This window comes from Ammospiza nelsoni, chromosome 1 (assembly GCF_027579445.1).
Source record: "Ammospiza nelsoni isolate bAmmNel1 chromosome 1, bAmmNel1.pri, whole genome shotgun sequence".
Classification (NCBI taxonomy): Eukaryota; Metazoa; Chordata; class Aves; order Passeriformes; family Passerellidae; genus Ammospiza; species Ammospiza nelsoni.
Genome location: NC_080633.1, coordinates 150,220,480 through 150,239,665, shown reverse-complemented (window position 1 = coordinate 150,239,665; position 19,186 = coordinate 150,220,480). Strand labels below are relative to the sequence as shown.

At 40.1% G+C, this 19,186-nt stretch overlaps 1 protein-coding gene across 2 annotated transcripts in view; it reads left to right on the top strand.

Moving 5' to 3' along the window:
* The window catches only part of AGO2 (argonaute RISC catalytic component 2), a 56,497-nt gene that overhangs the window by 20,115 nt on the left and 17,196 nt on the right, over positions 1 to 19,186 (top strand). Inside the window, exons 3-13 of one of the 2 annotated variants that reach the window (XM_059481761.1) lie at positions 763 to 883; positions 6,677 to 6,858; positions 8,685 to 8,821; positions 8,955 to 9,089; positions 10,215 to 10,302; positions 11,065 to 11,212; positions 11,410 to 11,529; positions 11,664 to 11,786; positions 13,641 to 13,774; positions 16,005 to 16,189; positions 18,012 to 18,171. In XM_059481761.1, the coding sequence (XP_059337744.1) occupies positions 763 to 883; positions 6,677 to 6,858; positions 8,685 to 8,821; positions 8,955 to 9,089; positions 10,215 to 10,302; positions 11,065 to 11,212; positions 11,410 to 11,529; positions 11,664 to 11,786; positions 13,641 to 13,774; positions 16,005 to 16,189; positions 18,012 to 18,171 (1,533 nt within the window). Of the gene's footprint in view, positions 1 to 762; positions 884 to 6,673; positions 6,859 to 8,684; positions 8,822 to 8,954; positions 9,090 to 10,214; positions 10,303 to 11,064; positions 11,213 to 11,409; positions 11,530 to 11,663; positions 11,787 to 13,640; positions 13,775 to 16,004; positions 16,190 to 18,011; positions 18,172 to 19,186 lie in introns of both variants that reach the window. The other variant, XM_059481753.1, reaches the window with a different exon arrangement.

Sequence of the window (19,186 nt, the reverse complement as noted above, 5' to 3'; positions counted from 1 at the left end):
CCAAAAGACCTTTGGCATCCAAAAATGTTATTATTCCAGCTTCAAAAAATGTTATTATTCCAGCTGACCTCTCACTGACTGCTGAGCTGCTTTGGATGACCAGTGTGTAAACACTGTGGTTTGACAGGAGCTGTGTGAGTGGTTTCCCTGTTCATACAAAAATGGAATCTAATTCCAGCTACTTTTAAATGAATGTGTACTGTTGATATTCACAGCTCTACTGAAGGCACATACCCAGTTTTGTTGTGTGTATGAAAAAAATGTATTAAAAATTCTTTTTCTCAGGGAGCTGCAAAACATTTCACTATCATTGTTGGCATAAACTGCTGTCCTGACTTTGGGGCTCTAAGCTGGGATAATGATATTTTTTGGGATAATGATATTTTTGAAAGCTTCTCAGCCTTTGCTGGGCTTTTGGTCCAGGGTCCTCTGCAGAAAGGGCTGTAGGACAGGGGAGCTGAAGCCCCAGATCTATCAGGCACTTCTTGTTTTGAGCTTAAGAGAGCATGAGCTTTCACTTCACACAAAAGAGGAAGGAAAGTTTAAATCTAAAAAAACCCCCTAAAAATAGCAATTTTAAGAAAACAGTTTAGTCTGTGAAAAAGTTGCATTCAGTTCAGATCAGTCAAATCTTGCCTTTAATAGGCAGCAGTGGACAACCCTTTCATTTACCTAATGCCTCTGTTGGTAAATATAGAACTTGTCTGTCTCTTAATATTCAAAGTAAAAAGTTGGATTAACTTAATCTTTTTGCATTTTCAGAGAAATAGTGGAGCATATGGTTCAGCACTTTAAAACCCAGATTTTTGGGGATCGCAAACCAGTGTTTGATGGAAGAAAAAACCTTTATACAGCAATGCCACTTCCCATTGGGAGAGATAAAGTAAGTTTTAAATAGAAAAAAATTCTAGAGATTGCAATGTGGTGTTTTCAGAATATTTTTAATAACTAATAGAAACTGATTTTCTGTTTGTTTCTGCAATAGCTGTCTCTGTTGTTGCCACTCTGCTTTGCCAGGACACAAGTGTGAGCTTGCTGCTATCCCAGTGGTCACTCCCTGTTCTATATCCCTTCATTCCTCCCTCTCTCTCCCCTCTGGTGTGATTTCTGCTCCTTTAGGGACCTGGATCAGCTGCCCCAGACACAGACAGTCTCCAGAGTGGCACTGAGGAAAAAGGGACGGCACAGCTGAGTGTTGTGGGAGAGAGGAGGAAAATCCTGCTCTGGGCAGCAAGAAGCTGTTGTGTCACCTCACTAATCTCATCAAGGCCCCCTCTAAGCTTATTCTCACTATCAGTAGCTGAAAGAAGCTCCTCCATCTCTCCGTTGCCTGTATTGGAACTTCTCCTCCATAATCCTTGATGACTGACAGCCAAATTAATTTACACTGCACAGGTTAAGACCTGCAATCTTTGCTCTGGGGCAGCTGGAGAGGGCTGGGGTTGTGTTTGCCAGCTCCTGGTGGGGAAGTGACCTCTCTGGGCTCTGGCTGTGGCTGCTCCTGTGCCCATTGACTGCTGGAGTGGAAGGGACTCTGTTGCAACATGCAAACACACAAGCCCTAGTAAATAATTGAGCCTGTGCATCTGTGATCTCATAGCAGATTGAATTTTCTGTGCCTTGTTTTCATTCAGGTGAGTCCCTGAGGGAGGGCACAGTCATTCTCTTTGGTACTGCAGTAGTTCCCTTCTGCCGGGGTGCACATTTACAGGGAGGACTGTTCTGTCTCCAGCTTTAGACAAAAATAAAACATAAGGGGGGAGATCAATACAGAGAAATGGCCCTCTGAAATTCAGCAGCTATAGAATAGTTCAGGCTGTTGTTTGCTGTCTCATGTTCAGTGCCTGTGCAGTGCTTGTAGTTAATAGTTCTGCCTGAATCAAGCTCCTAATCTCATATGTGTAATTTTTATTTCCTCCCAATTCATTTAAATGAATGCCATGCAGTAAAGGTCGGACTCTATTTCAGTGACAATTACTTTTCATCAGCTGATAAAGGAGTATCTGGGAAACTATAAAGGAATCACTAAAAGACTTAGTGGTTTTTTCCTTGCTTTCACATACAACATTACAGTTCCTACAGGTTTGACACACAGGACTGCAAAGTATTTGCAAAGGTGGAAGGATACTTGATGAGAGTCTCTTAGGGGTTTGAACAACACTGGATGTGTGCAGAGTTGCCTTTAAATTTTACTTCACAAATTATGGGTGAATTACAGTTTACCTTATAACAACTATGAAGTTCCTCATTTAATAAGTAAAGTTAAATGGGAAATGGTTTATTTATACATGATTAACAGGGTTCAAATTAATCCTCAGATCTAATGAGACTTCATGGGATGCAAGTTGGCCCTCCTTGCTCTGATAACCATTTTGGATGGGACAGAGTTAACAAAGCCTTTCAAGTCAGCCTTTCCCAGCTGTAGGTTACACTGTTTGCAAGGACACAAAGGAATTGGGGCATTAGGAGCATTTCCTGCTGCCACACTGTCCCAGATTTCAGTTTCACCATGTGTATGTCAGTGTGTGTGGGCTTTAAAATCCAAAGCATCAGGAACAGTCCTGTCTGCTCAGCACAGGCACAGAAGGAGCATCTCACCCAAAAAATCATCTCATCCTTTCCCAGTCTTGCCAGAGCAGTCATCATTTGGAGTGGGGGGGTCACTGGGGGAGGTGTTTGTAGTGGAGTTTATCATGAGAGAGTTTCAGGTGGTTTCATTTGTGGCTCACTTTCAATAAACTCCCATTTTCCCCCTGTTTCCCGTGGTGAAAGGGCTTTGTCACTTGTTCTGCTCCACATGTATTAACATTACCCTGGAGGAAAGAGCTAACAGAGATAAATCTTGAGCTGTTTTAAATGAGATGTGGGGAAATTTAGCTTAATGAAGGAAATTTTTACATGGTGCTAAATTGGTTTAAGCATGATTTAAACCACTATAAAGCTTGTAGGTATTAGGACTTTCCTCCAGCATAATTAGATTAGCTTTCTTTGGTGGGTGTTTTTTTTTTGACTGTTCTGTACATAGCAAATATAGCAAGTTTACTGCACATCTGATTGCATTTAGGATCATATTGAAAAGATTAATGAACATACAGTGATTAGTCTGTGTGGAAGGTCTTAATTGACTTGCACTATGCACTGGTAGTGGAGAAGCTAATGTTAAACAGAGGGCTGACACCAAATTGCCAAGGTTTTTCTCCTCCTGTTGCTCTTTTAATTTAATTAATGCACTCTGTCCTCATCTCTTGCTGTAGTGGCTGTTCTGGGCTTGGTTTTTTGGTACTTGCTGGCAGCTCTGCTTCTTTTATAACTTGTTCTTCTTTATACTTTTCTGCTTGGCTATCATGGTTATCGAATCGGTTTTCATTCCTGCCTTAGTGTACCTAATTTTCACTCTTTAATTTATTAATTTTTTTAGACCTTTTAGAACAAATATGGAATATGTAAATATTAACATGATATTTTCATAGTTTTTACTTGTACATATTGAGAAGAAAGAAGTGTTTAGGACACTGTCAAGGTAGGAAGATATTAAAAGTCTCCCCTTTCCCTGTAGGTTCTACACAGCAAACCCAGGTCACCTCTAACAGCAGCCTTGTATTCAATTTCTGCTTTACTTCTGTATTTCCCTAAAATATCCTTCTACAGTTAAAAGCTGGAATTTAATTTTACTTGAACTTGGAATTTTGCTCACCTAGCAAGGTTCAAGAGCAACTGATGTATCTTAACCTACATCTTCATTAGTCTTTTATTAGAAAAACAGTAATTAGGAATGACCAGAGCAGCAGTTTGGTACAGAAATCCTGCTGCTATTCCCTTTTCCAGAAGGAAAGTGTTAATTCTGTCTGTGACCACAAATTTGCCTCTCTGAATTTGTCTTTCTGAAGTATTGCTAAAGACTCTGCACATGACAGAAACAGCTCTTGCCTACACCCATAGCTTGTTGTTAATCTGTTTTCCTCTGAATCCCTGGGAAGGAAAAGCTCTTGGATTAATGGAGAAAAGGTACATTGTATGCTCAGAGCATGATAAATAATCATGTGATGTTGCATTTATTTCATGGAGAAGAAGAAATACTAAGAATTCCTCCAAAACACATGGTCAGGTGTAAATTTTCTTTTAACAGTGAAAATTCTGATTAGTGTGAGTCATTCAGACCACATCATCTTCAAGACCTATTCTTTTTAAGAATAGCTTTGAGATTTTTATACAGGCTTAATGATTTTTCACATTCTGACAGTGAAATGCCTTTCATTTTAGCTCCCTTAGCTGCAAAATTTTCAACTCTGTTGCAATTTAGCAGTGGGTTGACCTGGTAGCATCCTGACATTTATTTGGGGATAGAGAAGAAAACAAATCTTGTATTTTGCTTTAGAATGTATCCCTAATAATAAAGGACATAGTAAAATTCCCATCTAAAACTACTTTGTCCTAATTTTTCATATTTTGCTTACTTTGCCAAACAGGAGTGTGTTCATTTGTCCTCAAAAGTACAGAGTGGGATAAATAAAATATTGCTGAGAGAGGAAAAATTCTGATTAGCAGTGCCTAAAAGTATATGTGAACTTTTGGATGTGGATTAAGGATTTTTTAAAATATATTTTCATGATTTTTTAATAGGGTGAAATATTTAATTTAAAAAAAAAAAACACAGGAAAGTTTTATTTAAACCTTACTTATTTTAGCAGTGACTCCTAATTCAACTCACTTGGAGTTAGACCCAGCAGCAGAAACTGTTTTGGGCCAAGTTCAGCAGTCACAGCTCTGCTAACTTTTACTGGTATTTGCAGCTGGGCACCTGGAATAGAAATTCTTCAATCCCTCAATTTTATTTCCACCAGGGACAAGGTGCTGCAGCACAGATTGCTCTTCATCTCCCATTCCATCATGGTGAAGGAGTTTGTAAATTGATACCAAGAGAGGGAAAAAAAGTAAAATTAAATATTTTTTTTTTAGATTAAAGGCACCAAAGCATTCAATAATCAGATGAGTTGTGTATTAGCAGTATTGGGAATAAGTATAGAGTGGTTGGGGTGGGAAGGGACCTTTAAGGCCACCCTGCTCCAAGCCCTGCCATGGGCTGGGACACCTTCCACTGCACCAGGTTGCTCAAGCAAGAATGATGAAACTTGATTTGGAGGAGAGGCTTAAAGGAAAATGCAGGTCAGGTGAGACACACATCTTCCCTCTGCTGTAAATGAGAGGCAAGGTGAGAACTTTTTGATGGTGTGGTGGAAAAAAGACCTCATGGAAAGCTTCCAGCCTGTGTGAGCTGAAGACCACAGCAAAGTTTCTTTGCACAGCTTTCAGCAGGGCTGACCTGGGCCAGACTCACAGCAGTGACCCCAGATTAGACTCAGTTCCCATTGCCCTCCCACAGCTGTGCAGCTCCTTCCTCTGCTCCAGTCTCCCTGGGGAATGATGTTTGTGCTGGAGGAGAGATTCAGCTATAATATTAATTTTGTGTGCCTGCTATAGATGGTCAACTCATTTATAGGAGCACATGGGAAGACTTCTTATTTTATATACAAGTTTTTTATATATTAATAAGTATTTTATATATAAAAAGTATATTGTATATAAAAAATAAGTATTTTATATATCAAATAAGTGTTTTATATTTCCTTCCTATTTTTGACCAAAGAAGAAAATTGTTGCAAGAGACCAAATGCTAACAGATATTAGTTTGCTGTTAGCCACCTGTTATTTTTGCTAATTACACCTTGCCTCTCAAGTGAATGCCTTTTATATTTAAATTACAAGCTCCCTAGCAGGGAAAATGCAATGTTTTTGTTTGTATCCAGCACAAAGGATACTCTGATCTTGTTATTTCTTGTAGTCGCTCCCAGACCTCCTGATCCTTTCAGACAAGCCCTAATTTTAGTCAGCTTAACAACCTTGGTGCTCAGACTTCCTTTGTTTTAAGAAAGAGGAGAAATCAGCATTAGAAATAATTACAAGTAATTGGCTGAAGTCATTTACCACAATGTAGTTTGCCACTGCTTTTTAGACAAAAAATTCAAAGTAGGGCATACCATAGCAAAGAAGTGCCCCTGTTTCTTACCTGATACCATCACTGGGACTGGGGCTTGTAGTTTATTCTTTGTTTTCTTACTTAAAAAGTAACAGTTTTGGCTTGGTGGGTTTTCTGTCTTTGGGTGATTGATAATTTGTTTTCTTTCCATTTTAAAGCTCTTTTCTTCACTTGTTTGAGCTGTGTCTGCAGCAACAGTATGTAAAGCACTCTGGTGAGGAGAGCACTCTGGTGAGGTGAGGTGAGCACCACCATGCTTTATGGTGGTGGTGACACCCCATGCTTTATTTTAGGCGTGCAGGAGCTGACACGAGAGCGACGCGCTGGGGCGTGTTAGGGATCTGAAATCAGGTTGTGGGATCTTCACTGAGACCTCCCCGTTGATATGAGCAGCTCCAAGTTGCAGTGTTGCCTCACAGAGGAGATAAATGCCAGCTGGGAGGCCCTCCAGGCTTCTGAAATACCCCTTGGGGCAGATGGAGCTGTAAAAAGGGGCTGTACCTAATCCATGGTGTTGCTTCATCCTCGCTTTTTGTCTGCTCCCCTGCTTTGTGGCTTGTTCACAGGAATCCATTGTGCCTTCTGATTTCCCCCCTTCCAATGGAAAGAATCATCTTGGTTTGTTGTTTGGCATTGTTGCAGGTGGAGCTGGAGGTCACTCTGCCAGGAGAAGGAAAGGACAGGATATTTAAGGTGGCCATCAAGTGGATGTCCTGTGTGAGCCTGCAGGCTTTGCACGATGCGCTCTCGGGCCGGCTGCCGAGCGTCCCCTTCGAGACCATCCAGGCCCTGGATGTGGTCATGAGGCACTTGCCTTCCATGAGGTGAGGGGAAGCCCTGGAGGTGATGTAGGTGTGACTTGGGTGTTTGACAGAATCACAGAATAATGAGGTTGGAAGAGATCTCTAAGATCATCGAGTCCAGCCTATGCCCTAACACCTCAGCTAGACTGTAGCGCCAAGTGCCATGTCCAGTTTGTTTTTAAACACATCCAGAGATGGTGATTCTACCACCTCCCTGGGAAGAGCATTCCAGTACTTTATTTTGGAGGCTCTTTGGGCAGTCTGTGTGGCAGTTGTGGCTGTGTGGCAATGGCAGGCTCAGCAAGAGGCCATTGGTGCTTCCCTGGTCACCTCCAGCCTGGACATGGGAGCCTTTCCCCAGAGGTGTCAGACTGGCCCATGGGTGTGTGTCTCAGGTCAGGGGGGCTCTGCCATCTCCTTCTCCTTTTCTAGCCTTGGAGAAGGAGGCTCTCCCCAGGTGGGAAGTGCTTGGAGGTTGGTAGATTATTGTATTTTTTGGGAAATGCCCTGCCGAAGGCAGGAATGATGAATCTGGCTCCATGTTCTCAGAAAGCTAATTTATTATTTTATAATACTATATTATATTAAAGAATACTAAATTAGACTATACTAAAGAATAGAGAAAGGATACTTACTAAATGCTGAAAGATAATAATGGAAACTCGTGACTCACTCCAGAGTCTCAACACAGCTTGGCCCCAGTTGGCCAAAGAGTCAAAACAGCTCACACCAGAATCCATTGAAACAATCACCTGTGGGTAAACAATCTCCAAACACATTCTCCACATGAGCAAAACACAGGAGAAGCAAATGAGATAAGAATTGTTTTCCTTTGCTCTGAGGCTTCTCAGCTTCCCAGGAGAAAAATTCTGGGCAAAGGGATTTTATCAGAGAATGTGAAGGCCACAGTGGATGTGGAAGGGTGGATTTAAAACAACTTCTTACTCAGTTCCTGTGTGTCCTTGGATGGTTATTTCCAATTTTGTATAAAAGTTGCAGTGCTAGGGGGACATTAATGTCACCCTGTGTGGCTATTTTGATAGGAAAGAAAAACTTGGAAATGATTTGTTTGTTTTTCAAGTGGGACCTACAGCATTTTCAGTCTCACCCAAGAGATACTGGGCTTAATTCTGCTGCTGTGCACAAGTCACTTAAAATCACTGTGCAAATTATATTTAATTAGAAAGCAAAGAGCAAAGTTTAGTAGGGCTGAACTTGCCCATATCAAAGTTCTAAACAGGTAATATGAGTTAAATATGAGTGTCTTTAAATAGCCTTATGTTGACTTTATCCTCAAATTTAGGATAAAAAAAAATAAAATTACTTCAATCAGGTTTTACAGCACAGAAAGCAGCCCAGAATGTCAGACGCTTTTGTTCAGAGGAGCACATGGGCTCTGGATATGATTTGTTGTTATTAAGTTTGCAGTACTTAATTATCAAGATGAAAGATAGATCAGAAATATTTGTTAGATCACTTCACATAATGTCTATAATTCAGAGTATGGGGAGAGATTGTTACTTTGTTGTTTTAATAGCAGAGACTTTGAATTCTTTTCTTATGGAGGCACAGCTGAAGTTTTAAAAGAATACAAATAAAAAGTTATTGATGCTTTTTTGTTGGAATTAGTAGATATATTAAATTTAAACCTGAGTAGTAGCCAATTTCTTGCTGTAACAAGCTGAGTTTTGAGAGATGTGACCTGAGTCTGGCCAGGAATCTCAGATTTTCGGTAATTTTAAACACTGTCATTTCTGTGCTTTTGTGAAAAGGAATTTGCATTAGTTATGGATTTATTGCAATTTTTACTTTAGTTTTCTGATGTGAATTTATTTGTTGTCTTGCAGGTATACTCCTGTGGGGAGATCTTTCTTTACAGCATCAGAAGGGTGCTCAAATCCTTTGGGTGGTGGCAGAGAAGTTTGGTTTGGCTTCCATCAGTCAGTCAGACCTTCATTATGGAAAATGATGCTAAATATTGATGGTAGGTACTGGGAAGTATTTTCTTGTTTCTTCTTGCTCCTTGATGGAAAGGCAAAATTTTAGTTCAATTTTTTTAATTTCCTAAGAATTTCCTTGGTATTGTTGTAACTCATCAATAATGTTTTTGTCTGCAGTGTCTGCAACTGCATTTTACAAAGCACAGCCAGTTATTGAGTTTGTCTGTGAAGTTCTGGACTTCAAAAGTATTGAAGAACAACAAAAACCTCTGACAGATTCCCAAAGGGTAAAGTTTACCAAAGAAATAAAAGGTAATGGGGAAATTATAAACAGCTGCTTTATTCTGTCTGATATGTTACCACTATGTGTTCTAAATATTTTCTACAGCACTTGCCAGAATGGGAGACAAAAAATTAATATTTTTTGCTTTTGGAACATATCAGTAGTACCAATCCCAGATTCATGACAAAAATATTCCAGTTCCTGATCTGATGATTTCTAAATGTTTACAAAGGATTGGGATTTAATGTTTTTTTTAATTACCCAATCTTAAATTTTCCCAATTACTGATATCAGGTTTTTCATATTTCAGATTTTACTAATAATTTAGCAGTGTGTTTTTGCATACTTAAGCATCTGTCCTGCATATACTTTTCTGGAAGCAAATAACAAGTTATTCTAGTGTGTAGTGACTGAATCAAAGAGAACAGGAGGAAGAAATCTTACTGGTTTTGTTCACTGAAGGCTTCCTCTGCAAAATGGAGATCCTTCCTTCCTGATACTCTTGGCAGAAAGCAAGCAATTTTAAAAGGAATAAACCCATCCTGTTTCCATATTTCCAAAAAAACATCAACAAAAATTAGCTTTGCCCAACTGGAAGTTAGCAAGGAAAGTACAAATAAATCTTGAGTTTGCAGTGGTTGTGTTTTGAAAGGATAATCAGGCACCAAAGTGCTTCACTGTGGCCTCATTCCCATGAGCTCCTGAGAGGCTGTTTGGGGATTCCCCTCCACCCACACCCCCAGTTCATTGCAGGAGTTGGAGGTCTTACAGACCCCATCTGTTTAGACAGAAAGTGTAAATAAGGGGTTTTGTTTCAAGGAGCTTTTGTGCCCTTTTGTCCTTTCCCCATCCCGGGCTTCCTCAGAGGTCCAGCTCTGGAATTTGCAGAATGTGCTCAGCATCATCTGTGTCCTCTGGGGTCTTTGGGATTTCATCTTGTCTCTGAAATTCGGTGTTGAACTTTGGCTGAAGCTCAGGAGTTTTGAATTTTAAGACTGTAAATTGCTTTTTGAGTTCTCTCTGGGCTCTGCCCTTTGGGGCTAAATAGAATGGATTTATTACACTGTTTAACTGGTCTCCTGTAGCAGTTTCGGGCTGACATCTTGATTTTGTAGAAACAGTAGAAACAGTGATTTGTTCTTTCCAATTTTTAGGTCTGAAGGTGGAGATAACACACTGTGGACAAATGAAAAGGAAGTACAGAGTGTGCAATGTCACCAGACGACCAGCAAGTCACCAAACGTAAAATATATTTCTGCTTTTTGAGCTAATGTTTGGTCTCAGGTAGTATTTTTCTGCTTTTTAGGCATATGTTTGGTCTCAGGTAGTATTTTCCTGCTTTTTAAGCATATGTTTGGTCTCATGCTTGAAAAATACCTTGCCTGCCTTACTGAGGTGGGAAAAGTTGCCTTGAAAAATGATGCTTTCTTTGGTTAATACCCTTAAATATACCTCAAAGTATTTTCCCAATTTTGTTGTTCTTTTTTTTTCTATTTTTATACTATAATGAGTATCATAGCATTTGATTTAACAAACCATTTGCTCTGTTTTAGATCTGGGAGATTTTTTGGTTGGGTGGGGTTTTTTCTGTCATTTATGTGTTTCTTTAAAATTGGAAGGACAGGGTGTCCTGTTTGTAGCATGATGTTTCCCACAACTGGAAATTTAGAAAAGTGGTGCCAGTTGGGATCAGCCTCCTGATGTTGCTTATTTGCAATCTCTTTTTCCTCTGGAAACAAAGTTTAACTACCAACCAGAGATTTGCAGATAACTTGAATATGGAGACAGTCATTCCTATTTATAAGGAAGCAATATAAAGAACAAAACTGATAACAGCTTTTTACAAGAAGATAACTGATCACTATCTGAATCTGGTTTTTAATTGTTTGGGCTTGGTTTCATCCTCCTTCAATAAGTGTAACTTGTGCCAAAAAATTATTGAGGAGCTGTGGGGAAGCATTTTACATGAAGTAATAGCTGCTTTCCATGTTTGCATTCCAACAGATTCCCACTTCAGCAGGAGAATGGACAAACAGTTGAATGCACTGTAGCTCAATATTTTAAGGACAGGCATAAATTAGTTTTACGCTACCCTCACCTTCCATGTTTACAAGTTGGACAGGAGCAGAAACACACATACCTTCCTCTGGAGGCAAGTAAACTCATAGAGAATTCTGTATTTTGGGGCTGGGGGAAGGGGGTCAGAGGGAAAAAGGGTTCAAATATTGTCAAGCTGTCTTTTGAGCAGCCAAATGTTGAGAAATTCAGTGGTGCATCAGTGGAAGAAAAGCCATGAGCCAAAAAAAGAATTGAGCTGTGTTTAATTTTCTTTCTGTGGGGAAATTTCAGGTGTGCAACATAGTGGCAGGACAAAGATGCATCAAGAAACTCACTGACAATCAAACTTCCACTATGATCCGAGCCACTGCCAGATCAGCCCCGGACAGGCAGGAAGAGATCAGCAAATTGGTGAGTGCTGTGCCAGACACGAGGCAGGGCTGGGAATGGGTTTAATTTTGCTCACCTTTAGCAGGTGCTGATGTGTTTGTGCCCTGCACACAGGTTATGGATGAGCTTGGTTTTGTACATTTTGATCATTTCAGATGCGGAGCGCCAGTTTCAACACGGACCCTTACGTGCGGGAGTTTGGGATCATGGTCAAGGATGAAATGACAGATGTGACTGGCAGGGTCCTTCAGCCTCCCTCCATCCTCTATGGAGGCAGGGTATGTCCAACAGTCTGTGCTGGCCTCTGTAATGTGGTTATTTTAAATTAATTGTGTTGTGTGCAGTCAGACAGCAGGCATGGGTGTGAATTTGAATTTAGGTTCTCAAAGTCCTTAAATGTATTGGCTGATTTGCATATCTTCTGATTGCTGTTTTATTTTGGAAAGTAAAACTGGGTTAAAAATGCCTTCTTTGCCTCAAACACTCTGCTGCTGTGACACAAGTCACTTAAAACCACTGTGCAAATTATATTTAATTAGAAAGCAAAAAACAAAGTTTAGTAGGGCTGAAGTTTCCCATATCAAAGCTCTAAACAGGTATTATGAGTTGAATATATGTAAGTGTCTTTAAATAGCCTTATGTTGATCTTATCCTCAAATTTAGGATAAGAAAATATAGAATTACTTTAATCAGGTTTTACAGCACAGACTTCCATTGTGTGTTGTAAGAGGCAGCCTGCAAATAGTGGTTCAAATCAATGTGTATGGAGAACAAAGATTATTTCAATTGTCATTGTGTATATTTGAAAGTATGCTGAAATACTGCTGAACTTCTGGCTGGTTTTGAATATTCTGGGTGGAGCAACTGTGTTTAGGGCAGCTGTCTTGAGGTATCATCTCTATCAGTCTTTCCCCAGAGCTCTCTCTTCCTTTTTGGAATATTTACTCACAGGTTTTTATTTTACAATGGCTTTTCAGATGACCTTTCTGACAGAATCTTTCTCCTGTGATATCTTTTTTAAAAAAGCTTGAGAAACAGGATTGTCCATCAGTTATATACTGGGATTTTTTGCAAGATGAAAGCTTTAATAGCTGGGATAATTTAATTTGTGGAGGCTTTTGATGAATCTCTTCAGATCATGCATTGCCAGCTGAATAAAATTCTGTTTCTGTGCACAGCAGAGCCTCCAAACCCATAATGGGAGAGGATCTTGAGTTCCCTGCCTAAAATTCTTCAGGTGACTCAGGCAAATGAGCTCAAACCTCCCTTCCCTGGCAGGTTAAGGTACCCCAGGCCTGACCCTGCTGAGGGCACTGCTTTTATGAGCTATTCTGGCACCAGCAGAACTGGGGGAACTTACTGGCAGATGAATGTTGAAAAGTCATACTGGGAGAGGCACTGCCTTCAGCACACACAACTCTTTGCAAAATCCATGATCAGATTCACATGTGTGTCCTGAAAAATGCCCAGAAGCTTTAGTTGCTGTTGCTAGGTGAGAAGGAAGGCATCATGGTAACTTGTCCAAAGCATCTATCAGTATTTATTAAGGTAATTAACATCACCAGAATTACTTTAGCTGCTTTATTACATCCCTTGTCCTCTAGATAATCCATCCCAGTAATATCTGCTTGGTGGGAGAAATAAAAATGTTGAATAACTGATCACCTTTCTCAGCTTGTTCACATTTTTTCTGGAGTTGTGTGAGTGACATTGAACCACTATTTGCCTCTACTTGGTGATGTGTAAAATATTCATAATACTTAAATTAACTTTCCCTTGGAAAGTTCACTGAGCAGTTGTAAAGTCACTGTAGAAATGCAGATTCTTTTAACTTTCCATACCAAACATGAATCCTACTTCCCATATATAATTTCTATTTGCTGCTGATAAATGCAAAGGCAATGATCAGCAATAAAAATGAACGATGTGAGTTTTAGTTTTCACCTGGCTAAGAAGCTGTGTGCTACAGTAATAAAATGATTATTATAAGATGGATGGATGTTTGTACAGGGGAGAGATTGACCTGAGAGTATAAATCACCTCCACATGGAGGGAAGTAGAAGCAAAGCTCATTTTTGTTTAGCATCAATCAAGTTTTGCATTAATGTTTAATTTTTACCTTCCACTTGCAGAATAAAGCAATTGCTACACCAGTGCAAGGTGTCTGGGACATGAGGAATAAACAATTTCACACTGGAATTGAAATCAAGGTTTGGGCAATTGCCTGCTTTGCTCCCCAGCGCCAGTGCACTGAAGTTCATCTTAAGTAAGTGTGTTGTGTAAAGTGGTGATTTTATCATTTATTAAGGATGCAAATGTCATGATTTCACTTTTATTAAGAACATATTTTTGCTTAAATTCTTAAACACACAGCAATACATTTTCTGTGTCTTAGTGTTTTGAGTGATGCCATTCTGATTTCAATGCCAGCATCGGGAAATTTTCCAAATCAGAGTTAACAAAAGCCATTTCTGCTTTTGTGAATCCTTAGCACAGGGTTTAAGATAACAGAAATGATGTAATGATGGGTGTTTATCACTGAGTGTTTCTCAAGAGTGACAGCTAACATGTGTGTTCTCTTAGGTTCCTTTCCTTGTTATATGGAGTAGAGTTATTAATGTAGAATTTCTTTAAAAGGAAATTTCTTGTCCAAAACCTTTTCCTCTTCAGAGTTTCTGGAATGTGCAAGTTGCTGTATTTGCCAGATGAGTAGGATTGGTTGTTCTATTGGCTTTAGGTGTTTGAATGAAACTTCCAGATTTGGTTTCTTTATCTCAGGATGGGACAGGATTGTTCAAAGACTGTTGTTACAGTGACATCTGCATTGGCTCAGGGAGGGTGTGCAGGCCCAGATCCATGTCTGATCCCTCCTTCCACGTGCAGCTGCTTTCCCTTCATGCATGGACAAGTGCAGCAGCCCTGGCAGTGACTCAGCTGCTCTCTGGGAGGTGAAGGCAAGGCAGGGATTGCTCACACCAGTGGCATTGCCAGGGCACTGTTCCTTCACATGGTTTGCTGAACAGCTTGGGAATTTTTCTCTAACAAGTGATGAGCAAACAGTGGGAATCTTTTACTGTCCATTGTGTGAGGAAGGGAGGGACTTGTTCTCTCCAGGCACATGTCAGGAACTGGGCTGCCAGAGAACTTTCTTTTCCATGATGTTGCTTCTAGTGGAAATGCTGTGTAAGCAAAGTTACTCAGTTTTGAGAAATAGACAGAAGTCCTGGACATAATGAGCCAAAATAAAATTATTTGGATGGCTTAGAATGAGTTTGTATTTACCACGAAAAGACATTGCTTCAAGCCAGGAAAATGTCTGCTTCCTGTTCCATCCTGTGGTCTCTTGTTACATCGTGTTGATCAAGCTGGAACTCAAATGCTGCTGATTCAACAGAGGAAACACCTTCAAATGCTCTAAAAGTCTTCAAAATCATCCTGCTTTACCTCTTGGGAACAGAGAGAGAACCTTTCCTTCCTACAGTAGGCACTGTACTTCCAGATGGACTCAACCCTGACTTGTTTCAGACTTGAATGTTGAAATCCCAGAAAGGTTTGGGTTGGAAGGGACCCTAAAGATCATCTTGTTCCAGCCCCTCTCCCAAGGGCAGGGACACCTTCCCCTAGACCAGGTTGCTCCAAGCCTCACCCAGCCTGGCCTTGCACTCTCCCAGGGATGGGGACGTGTTCTGCCACTGACTTTGCTGTAGTGAGTGCTTGTTTTTCCAGAGGAAATCTCCATTTTCTGCAAGGAGCTGCAGGGCTGGAGCTCACAGGCTCTTATGATTCATGCAAGTTAACAACAGGTTTGGAAGAAGCTGAATCTTCACACCCTCTCAGCCAGATACCCTGGCACCCTGTGGTGGGGATGAGCAATGTTTTAGACAACTGTGGGGAGGTTAATAAATAAAGGGCTTTTATCAGTGAGCTAACAAGGCTCTCAGGTGGAAGCCTCTGAAGAAATTTATCTCCATATCTGACCAGTTCCATCAAAGGGTGATTTTTTCCACCATCCTAGGAGAAAATTTGCCTTCACCTCCAGGATTTTACACATTTTCTCTGGTATCTATGAAATTGTGCATTATTATGGATGCTAAAGCAATTCACTGAGCAATTGCTGGTAATTTCTGTTGATTGTTTTCATCATGAGGAAAAAAAAGGAATAACTCCAGCCCTTTCTCTGGTGGTAACATGGAATTATGTTAGAGCAGGCTATGCCAAATTGTCATTATTAAAAAGTATTTTATCCTGTATTTCTCATAGAAATAAGGTAATAAGTTTTTTTCATCAATGATGTTATTTATACAGTATATTTCCTGTCTTGCCTTCAGTGACCACACAGGCATTGCCAGTTAATGATGCACATGGGGTTAAATTCCCAGATTTTTGAACAGCACAACTCTGCAAGTTTAACAGGATTGTTCCATCAAAAATAAAATCAAAAACCAAGATGGGTTTTAACTGTCTGATAATTTAATGTATTTGTGTGCCTTGCCCAGGTCCTTCACAGAGCAGCTGAGGAAGATTTCCAGGGATGCTGGGATGCCAATCCAGGGGCAGCCCTGCTTCTGTAAATACGCGCAGGGAGCCGACAGCGTGGAGCCCATGTTCAGACACCTCAAGAACACTTACACTGGGCTGCAGCTGGTCGTGGTCATTCTGCCAGGAAAAACACCAGTCTATGGTCAGTGAGTGGAGATGGTGCATTTCAGTCACAGCTTTGTGTGTTTTTTGTGAGCTGTCCAAAGGAGAGAGGTTTAATGCTGGTTTAACTCTATAAATTCCAGTTAGGGAATGGGCTGTAAATTAATTTTTCTATTTTTCTTGTGCTGTGTGATGTTTTATATTAAGACCTAAGTATTTTCAGTGTCTTCTCTATGCTTTTAAATTTGTTTTTTCCCATTCTCGCTGATGGTTGTATTTGAGAAAGCCAGCACAGGGTTTGGTGAGATTGGCATTGATAGGCAGTGGATTATAATATGCTTAATAAAACTTGTGTGCTGAAAATTCCAAGTGACTGAAGAAGTAATGACTTCAAGAACTCTTTTACCTTTTAGAACATATTTGTTTACTCAAACAATCTCCCTTTGGAAAAAAATGTTGAGTGAAGGAGATTTCAGTCTATTTTTCTTTTAATTTCAGTTTTTTAACTCGGGTGGCAAGGATACAGGTGCATAGAAAATGAAAATTCAGCAAACTAAAAGTTATTTTTGAAACAGTGACAATTGGTGCATTTTACATGGCATACACACATGGGTTTTAATATGTTTTACATAAACAATGCATTTTCCAGATCTTCCTATAGGCAGGACTGCTTTTTTCCTGTCCTGCCTCCCTCCTTTTTCACTTACCCTGCCCAGCTGGAGCAGCAGCCACTGTTTTTCTCCCATAGCTGTGTGCACTCTTCTCTGGTGGATCAGATCAACCAAGCAGCTGCAGATTTGTTTTATGCCATCCCTCACCATTTTAATATAGCACAAAATAATTTTCCAACTTTAATATTAATCTGCTACAAGATGAAAAGAGATTAAGCAAGGAACCTTAAGGAAATAGTACTTTTTTCCCCCTTGAATTCAGCTTGCAAAGGAAATTGCTCGTCTCTAATTTGTACAATAGAAATTTGGTGCAAAATGACATTTTTACTATTCCTGTTTGGCATTAAAAGGGAATTCTTTTCCTCTACTTAACCACTGAGAGGATGTGGTAGCACTCTGATCTTCTTTCTTTGTCATTATCTTTAATTATAGTTATTTCTGCCCCCTCTAATCATCTCTCCTTATTTTCACCCTACGCTCTTCCATACCCTGCACTTCCCATACCCACAGTCTTGTCTTTTCTTCCCACCCTGCTCTTTCCCTCTCCTGTTGCCAAAGAGGAGGGCTCATCTTCTCTGAGCCAATCTTGGAGCCTAAATTTCTTCCCTGAGTGTAAGAGTGTGTGGGTCTCTGAAAGTCTCAATTTTGTTAACAATAGGATTTGATTTAACCACTGAAATTGTACAGTACTTAATGAGTTTCTTTGAGTTTTTATGGACCATTGTCTGCTGAGCTGGCCACTTTCCTGTGCAAGTGATGAACTTGCAGTGAAGAACTGATAAACTGCTTGGTTGAATATTGCTCAGCACTGCTAGATTTGTGTTACTATTCCAGTGTTTAATAATGCAACAAGTGCTTAATATCCTAATATTATCCACATTGCCCACATCATTAGCCAAAGCTGATCATATGATGCTACAATTGTAAAATAAGAATTAATTTAAAATGTAATATAATATAAGTTAATATAAGGCAGCAGTGCCTTTAGTTACTGCATTTAGGACTTGGTTAGGTGGAGCAGAGAGAACTGGGGAAGGTTCTGGAGGCTGGGTGGGTTTCATTGTGTTCCTTTAAGCTTGAGCACCACTTCACTAAAACTCCAGGTGTAGTTAATTGTAGTTAAATTCAAGTCTCCTCCATGGTTTGATTTGCAATTTGCAAATCTTGTATTTTGTTTTTCTCATTGTGCAGCGGAGGTGAAGCGCGTCGGGGACACGGTGCTGGGAATGGCCACTCAGTGTGTGCAGATGAAAAACGTCCAAAGAACAACACCACAAACTCTGTCCAACCTCTGCTTAAAAATAAATGTCAAATTAGGAGGTGTGAATAACATTCTACTGCCACAGGGAAGGTAAGTTCATCTTTCAAAGGGGAAGAGGCTTTTGTATTGCAGAGAATGTGAGACATGCTGAGATAACTGGGAGCCTTCATCTGCAGCCACAGCACTGCAGCTTCAGTGACTCTTCAGACAAACTCTTTTGGCTTCTAATAAGTAGTCCTGCAAAAGTTGGGTTATGAAGACAGGAGAGGAATACTCTAAATAGATTAGGCCTATCAGCAACAGCAGCCATTGTATGATATCAGCATCTAGAAATAAATTTGGACCCTTTGGAAGGTGCTGGGGTACATCCAAAGAAATGGGTGAAGAACTGGGGAAAACTCCCCGCTGTATTGCTTCCTCACAATGGGCACCATTATTAATGTAACCCCACAGACATGAACTTAGCCTGTGAGAGTTGTACAGCCATGTGTCCACATGCCAGGGGAAGTTTAAAATTCAGGAATTGCTCACCTTATTGACCTGTTGTGCAAACTCTGGGTAACAGCCACAGTAGCTTTAGTCATAGGATCCATGTTTAAATAAGGAGCTGCAAAAGGGAAAAATGTATCCACAACCATGTGGCAGCCAAACCAGGCTAAGTTAGACCACATGGTGCCTAAGGAGGTTTCTGTGTTCACACAAAATTAGGTTACCCAGAAACTGTTATTCCTTTTTCATCATTTCCTCTCAATGCCCTGGAGCCCAACACTGGGCACCAAAAACTGCTGGGTTAGGAGACAGGTGTCTGCCAAGGGAGGTGGGAATCTTCCTGGAGTGGAAAAGATGACCCTCTCCCTCCAGATTATTGTAACTCTGGGGGCTTTCAGGCAAAGATGGGGGTAAAGGAATAACAGTTTTTTACTAAAATATATAGATAGATATATATATATACAGACAAAAAAGCCACAATAGCAGCAATAACAAAACCCAAACAACAACAAAAAATTAACAGAATTCCAAGACACCCAGCTATTTTTTTCTGTCTCTTAAGTACAGTCCATTCATCATCTCTTAGGCAAAAAAATGTGAAGAAAATTTCCTGAGA